General features: G+C 52.9%; 1 protein-coding gene across 1 annotated transcript; it reads left to right on the top strand.

Annotated features, from left to right (window-relative positions):
* The first annotated feature begins 58 nt into the window (after positions 1-58).
* Positions 59-1,264, top strand: H3F3B (H3 histone, family 3B (H3.3B)). The gene is made up of 3 exons (XM_010002642.1): positions 59-212; positions 305-458; positions 555-1,264. Exons 1-3 carry the CDS (start codon positions 85-87, stop codon positions 681-683), a joined length of 411 nt encoding a protein of 136 aa, XP_010000944.1. The 5' UTR covers positions 59-84; the 3' UTR covers positions 684-1,264.
* The last annotated feature ends 5,816 nt before the right edge of the window (positions 1,265-7,080 follow it).

Raw genomic sequence — 7,080 nt, forward strand, 5'->3', positions numbered from 1 at the left:
GCCTGGCTGGCCGTGCTGCTTGTAGGCTGGGGAGAACTGGGCCCCGTGTCACGCCTGATTGTCCCTGTAGGTAAGTGAAGAAAAATGGCCCGTACAAAGCAAACCGCCCGCAAGTCCACCGGGGGGAAGGCTCCGCGCAAGCAGCTGGCCACCAAGGCGGCCCGGAAAAGCGCTCCCTCTACTGGTGGCGTTAAGAAGCCTCATCGTTACAGGTAAGGCCGTCGGCACGGCCCGGCGCTGCCGCAGCCCCTGCCCCGCCTCACCCTGCCCGGCTCACCTGCTCCCTCCTTCCTCTTCCAACCAGGCCGGGCACCGTCGCCCTCCGTGAGATCCGTCGCTACCAGAAGTCCACGGAGCTGCTGATCCGTAAGCTGCCCTTCCAGCGACTGGTCAGGGAGATCGCTCAAGATTTCAAAACAGACTTGAGGTTCCAGAGTGCAGCCATCGGTGCGCTGCAGGTATTGCTCGTGGCCGGCAGGGCCCCGGCGCTCGCGGTGCTGAGTGTGCTTCGCTGAGGGTTTCTAACGACATTTCTTCTTGTCCTCTTGAAACAGGAGGCCAGTGAAGCATATCTGGTGGGTCTCTTTGAAGATACAAACCTGTGCGCCATCCATGCCAAGAGAGTCACCATCATGCCCAAAGATATCCAGTTGGCTCGCAGGATACGGGGAGAGAGGGCTTAAAATGAAGGCTGTTTTTATGGTGTTTTGTAGTTAATTCTGTAAAATACTTTGGTTTTAATTTGTGACTTTTTTTGTAAGAAATTGTTTATAATATGTTGCATTTGTACTTAAGTCATTCCATCTTTCACTCAGGATGAATGCTAAAAGTGACTGTTCACATAAACCTCAGTGATGTGAGCCTTGTTGCTCAGGAGTGACAAGTTGCTAATATGCAGAAGGGGATGGGTGATCTTTCTTGCTTCTCATGCATGTTTCTGTATGTTAATGACTTGTTGGGTAGCTAAACTTGTAAGGTACTAGAATTGATATAAATGTGTACAGGGTCCTTTTGCAATAAAACTGGTTATGACTTGATCCAAGTGTTTAACAATTGGGGCTGTTAGTCTGACCATACATCACTGTGATCAAATGTGGACTTTTTCAGAGGGTGAAACTACAAGTCTTAACCACAGTGTAACTTACAGTTTCCTAAAAAAAAAAAAAGTAAACCTGGCAGCTATAGAATACACTATGTGCATTTATAATAGCTATTTTATATATTGTAGTGTCAACATTTTTAAATTAAATGTTTTACATTCACATGTGAGGAGTCTTTGTCATTGGGTCTGTATGGGCTGGAAGAAGCTTCCTCCTGGCTCCCGTAGGGCAGCAGCAGATGCTGGTGAGCCTGGACTGCTGCTGTGGTGACTTCACTTTGTCAACAGAAGAGAAGAACTTTTTTGGAGGCTTTTCTGTAGCTTGAGTCATCACTCTTGGCCAGGGAGAGCAGAGCTGAGCCCGGCAGCAGCTTCTGCCTCCTGGGGGGCTCCCGGGGTTGTCACCAAGTTGAACAGCACCAATGTCAGCTCTGCAGGCATCGCTCCTTTCACTTGAGGCAGGGGAGGGGTGTTGGTGCAACTGGTCTGCCCCCAGCAAACCCAGCAGCGGCTTCCTGAGCTGTGTCTGAGGTGCGGGGGTGTTTGGGATCTGGCTGTGAGGGAGCCCCAGTTCCTGCCAGCGTGGGAGGGTGTGAGTGGCAGAGCTAATTATACAGCCTGGGAGCAGATGGGCTGCCAGGCAGGCTGGAATGGGCGCTCAATAAGATTCTCATTTCCCATCTGAGCTTTTTTGATGCACCAGGATTACACTCCAAGCCCTCATAGCAGCTTCAGCCGGGGCTGGGCTGCTCAGCACAGCCGCTGGGAACAGCCAGGCCCTGTTGGGCTGTGGTTGAGGAAAACTGCTCAGGCTAGGTCTGAAACACAGGTAATTAGCCTTTAAATTAAACTGCTTGGCTCCTTTAAGAACAGGCTGCACTAGTAAAGCTGGAGTTGGCACAGAAAAAATAGCACAGGGAAGTAGTTTAGCTTGCTCACCTGGATTTATTGCAGTGACATTCTAAGTGCTGTGGCAGAAGTGGCATTTGGGGAGGAAGAGCAGCAGTGGTTGGTAACAAGGAGGGGCAGGGGTGGCTCCTCAGCACCATTGTCTGCAGAGCAGGAGCCACGACAGCACTTCCTTCCACACCAATATCCTGAAAAACTGTCCTGCCTCCTGCTCTGGGGCTGGAGCCAGGGCTCTCCCTTATCAGACAAACCACTCGGTGTGCTGAAACCCTGCAGCTGGAGGAACAGGCTCCTTACCAGACGCCCTGACACAACACCCTCTCTGCCCTGCTCCCAGCGAGCTTCGCCCAAACACAGCCCACGGTCAACACCAGTATCATGTCTGCAGGGCTGCTCAGAACATGATCTAAAAGTGAGCTAAGATGAGGTTTTTAAACAAGTATTTTTCCTCACTGCTAAAACTGGAGGGAGTAAGATTTACTTGCATCCACGTTGTAATTGTTTTAAAGGCCTGGATCAAAGTTAAGCACCATCACAGGCTTCAGTTGACTCAAAGTGCTCTCAGGTGACCCACCTGGGCAGGTCTGGCCTGGGGGGCACCTGGCAGGGATCTCCCCTCAAGAAACCTGGGAGGCCTTGGTGCCCAGGAGATGTTCATTTCAGAAGCTCCATACAAGCTTCTGTTTAGACAGGTTAAAACAAAATAATTCCAAGTGATGGGATTCATGAATGCCTGGTTTGGTGCTGAACTGCAGTAGCAGCCTGGGCGCCTGCAGGAAAAGTATGTTTTAAAATAACATCCCTCGAAAACAATGTTTCCTCCAAGCTCTTAGTGGAAACAATGAACCATCTGGGTATGCCTAGAAGCTGTTTCTTAAAATAAAAACAACGTCTAGCAGTTCTTAAAAAAAAGACACAAAAAATAAAAAATAAAAACAAAAACTAAAACAACCAACAACAAACCAGGCAACACAAAAACCAAAACCACCAGAAAACTGTGCTGAAGTATCTCTTAATCTTAGTAACCTCAACAAAAAGAAACTGAGTTCTATAGTGCATGTGGGGGACCAGAGCAACTGTTCTTGGTGTTCTGTGACCTCGCTGTGATACCTGGAGACACAAACCATTCCCTTACCGATTCTCCTGATGATTTCCTCGCATTCTTGCTCAGAACTGGATGCAAACACCAGGCAGTCGAATGTGCTCCCGCCAGGGTTCTCGGGGGAAGTGCTAAAAACGGAAACACCTATATTAGCCAGCAGAAAAGAGCAGCTCTGACAGCCCAGCGCTGGCTTGTACCCACACCACAGACCCTGCAGCTGGGCTGGGTGTCACTTGGTTGTTTTCCAAGACCCACGTCCCCCTGTGTCCCCTCCCCAGGGCCCACGGCAGCACTCACGCCACACAGAAGGCGAAGAAGTTGCCCCTGTCCACGCAGCGTCCCACGCAGGAGATGGTGGGGTAGGGGTAGCGGCACAGGAGCTGTGCAGGAGGGACGGGGTGTTGGGGGCTGCTGTCAGTCCCCATCTTCCCTGTTCCTGGTTTAAACTGTCCCCACAACCCCTCCAGCTGGGCTCCCTGTACCATGAGATCAGCAGCCTCAGTCGTCACCCAGGTCTTGGGTGTCACTTGCTCACCTTGGAAGAAGCCTTCTCCTGGACCAGGACTTCTGCTTCCTTCACGTCAAATAAAACTTCCTGGATGGGGGATGGAGGGGGGAAGAAGCCCCAGTCATCACAGGGCTTGAGCTTTATCTTTAGTAAGACACTTACAAAAGAGGCCATTCAAAAGCAGAGGTCATGAAGCACCACCAAACACAGCTTTTGCAAGGAATTCTCTCTGTATTGCCCTTTTCATCACCACCCAGTGCTCTCGCAGTTGAATCTTATCACAAACAACCACCCAAAGGCTCAAGCTACAATGAGCTGAGTCCTAAAGCACCCCCAGAACCAAGCTCAGCTTCCTCACAGTCTTCCAAGAGCTTTCCTGCAACTGGTTGTATTATTTTTTTTTTTTCCCCATAATGTACATTTCTCTCCTGCATGGATGCTTCTAACCAGAAATAAATCCCAAGAAAACCAAAACCACAGGGTTGGGGGTGTCAAACACTCAGCTGGGCCAAGGGAGCCTGGTGCCAGCAGAAAAATAAAAATAGCCCTGGGCAGAGACCATATTTTCCTGCAGTTTTCACATCAAGTCCTTTCCCAGGATGCCCTCAGCCCTGTCACTCACCCGTGCAGCTGAGTGCTTCTCCAGCACAGCAGGGATGGCCCAGTCCAGCACCTCTTTCCCACCATACTGAAATGAAGCAGGAAGGAAGGAATAACCCACAGACACATGAAAATAAAAACAAACCCAGAAGCAAATATTGACCCCCAGGCACATGTCAGCCCCATCACCTCACCTTCCCAATGCTGGTCCGGCCCAGGTACTGCAGGTTGTAGAGCAGCCTGGGGAGAAAAGGACTCCAGGTCATCAGAGCAAGGACCCCCTGCTGCTCTTTGCAGGGGAAGATGCTCACAGCCCCCCACTCCCCCCAGGCCACGGGGGCAGCTTTGGCCCAATGCCTTGAGTGGAGAGCAGGGACAGTGTGGGCACAGGGCTACCCCAGTGCTGGGACACCCAGCCCAATTTGGGGTCCCCATGGTGCCAGACCCTACCTGCCCCCCTGCAGCCTGCGGGGCTCCCCTTCAGCCCTGTGCCGGGGGCCCTGCTGGAGCTGGAAGTTGGGCTCCTTCTCCTTCAGGACCTTCAGGTAGGGCAGCAGTGGCTCATAGACCTCCCCGTCGTGCCACCGCCACCGCAGCAGGCGGAAGCTCAGTGGTTGTCCCTTCAGCTTCTGCAGCATGGCCCCAGCCTGGAGAGAGGGGGGAGGATGAAGGAAGGAAGGTGGCAGGAGAGGAGGAGGTGGGGGGGACACACCAGCCCTCCATGCCCACCCACCTGCCCACTGTAGGCGTTTCTCAGTGAGCAGCCATTGATCTCGTCGAGGATGTCACCAGCCAGCACCACCTCATCCACCTCTGCCTGGCTCTCAGGGAGCACCTCTGTGACAAAGACTCGGCCATCCACGTACCTGGGGGTGTGGCTGAGCCTCAGCTCGGTCCTGGGGACCCAGCCCATCTCCCCAAGCCCTGTCAGACCAGCAGTGATGTTTCACCCATACACAGGAGGCACAGAAAAGCCACCCCACAGACAGCAGAGCCCAGTGAGGGTGAGCTGATGGGGAGAAGACCACCTGACACAACCCAAATAGTCTCAGCAGGGTTTTATCTCCCATTTTTTGGAGAGGGGTTTGCTGCCATGGTCTGTAGATCCTGCAAGAGAGGTGGATCCAGAGGTCCTACCTGAGCACTACCCCCAGCGCTCGGCACGGCACCGTTTCGTAAGTGATGCGCACCTGGAAGAGAGTGGCCATTGACAGTGGCCCTGGCAATGACCACAGGACACCAAAAAGCATGACCAGGACAACAGGGAGGATGGGAACCCCTTGCCCTGGGTATTTCTGACACTGATGCCAAAACAGGGCTTTGGGAGCCCAGGGAGAGGCTGGTCCCCAGTGTCCTGGGCAGGGTTGGGACCATCAGTGACTGCTTGCCCTTGTCCTCTCCTGGAATTCAGCTGTGCCCAGACCCTGGAGGGACAAACCTGTCAAATGTATGGGATGGCAAAGCAGCCTGTGGACCCTTCACTCAGCCATGAGCCCCTCCTCCCCTGTCCCATGGGTCCCCATGCAGCAGGAGGAGCAGTGACACCCTGTGCCAGGGCTGCTGCCATTTGCAGCACCAGGGACATAAAAAGTGGCCACTTTGGGAACACTTGCCATTAGAAATGCCCAAAATCCAGCAGGATCCCAGCCTCTGCAGCAGTGCCATGGCCCCAAAGCCACACAAAGCTTTTTTTTCCCCCCTTTTTAGGGGGAATTCTTTTGCATTAAAAAGGCAGCAGAGGGATGCTCCTCATTTTTAAAAGATACCAAATATCCCTGCTGTTCTCAATAAACACACTGATATTACACTGGGCAACAGCAAGAGCAAAACCAACTGACACATAATCTGTGTCAGCCCAGAGAAATTAGGAATTTTGGGGCAAGAAATCAGGGAAGGGAGCATGGGAAAACTTTGGTTTTGTCACCAATTTAGACCTGGGTACTATTCTGGCTTGGGAGTGCTGGGATCTGCTCCTGGTGACAGCACAGGCACCCGGCAGGATCAGACCTTGGTGGCAGAGGTGGCTCTGCTCGTGCTGGTGAACCTGAGCCAATCCACCCCCCCAAAAAAAAACCAGCTGCATAGCAGTCCCTCCCCTCCAAATAATTCCTGATCTTCCTGATCTGACTCCCCATCGAGGGCCAGGTGGCGGAAGGACAGCTCTGGAGAGAGAGGAGCTCTTACCGGCAGCAGCCAGCTCTCGTCCAAGAAGCTGCAGTTCTGCAAACAAAGGAGTGTCAGCACCATCAAGCCCAGGGAGAAAAGAGCTGGAGCTCCGTGCCAGCAGCCTGTGCTGGCCACCACCCCACCGATTTGTCACCGTACCTCCAGGTCTAGGGAGAAATCCATCTCTGTCACCACCAGCAGCAGCAAGAGGAAAGGCTCTGCAGAGGGATGGGGATGGAGAGCCAGTGTCACCACCGGGCTCCCGGCAGCCACAGCCTCACAGGGACATGGCAGTGGGCTGAATAAAGCCATTTCTGGTGTGACTAAAGAGCTCTGGGGAGCAAGACCCCCAAGAGCATCTCAGCACCAGGGTACCCAGGCTGCTGCTCCTGCTACCAGCACAGGGAGAAAAGGCCTGCACCTCAATACCCATTTCCCCTGAACTCAGACCAAGGCTCACAGCAAAAGCTGCTGCTGAGCAACTTTCTCTCCATTTCTCCCCCAAAATGCAAAGCTGCCTGGGCTCTCCTGCACAAGCCTTACACACAGGCACAAGCCTGCACACTGGCTGAGATCTGCAATCTGCTCATGCACCAGCAGTGCGGGTGATTTATAAACCATCTAGGCACAGGTTTAACACGGGGTTGTTTATCATAATCAAAAGATAAAAGGCCTGCTGCTCCCCCCCCCCCCCAC

This window comes from Chaetura pelagica, unplaced genomic scaffold (genome assembly GCF_000747805.2).
Source record: "Chaetura pelagica isolate M959 unplaced genomic scaffold, ChaPel_1.0 scaffold47, whole genome shotgun sequence".
NCBI lineage: Eukaryota > Metazoa > Chordata > Aves > Apodiformes > Apodidae > Chaetura > Chaetura pelagica.

Excerpts from the sequence above, each read along its gene's own strand:
- H3F3B (XM_010002642.1), top strand. The coding sequence starts at position 85 with ATGGCCCGTACAAAGCAAACCGCCCGCAAGTCCACCGGGGGGAAGGCT. Across the intron at positions 213-304 it reads AAGAAGCCTCATCGTTACAG|GCCGGGCACCGTCGCCCTCC; the intron begins GTAAGGCCGTCG and ends TCTTCCAACCAG. Across the intron at positions 459-554 it reads CAGCCATCGGTGCGCTGCAG|GAGGCCAGTGAAGCATATCT; the intron begins GTATTGCTCGTG and ends CTCTTGAAACAG.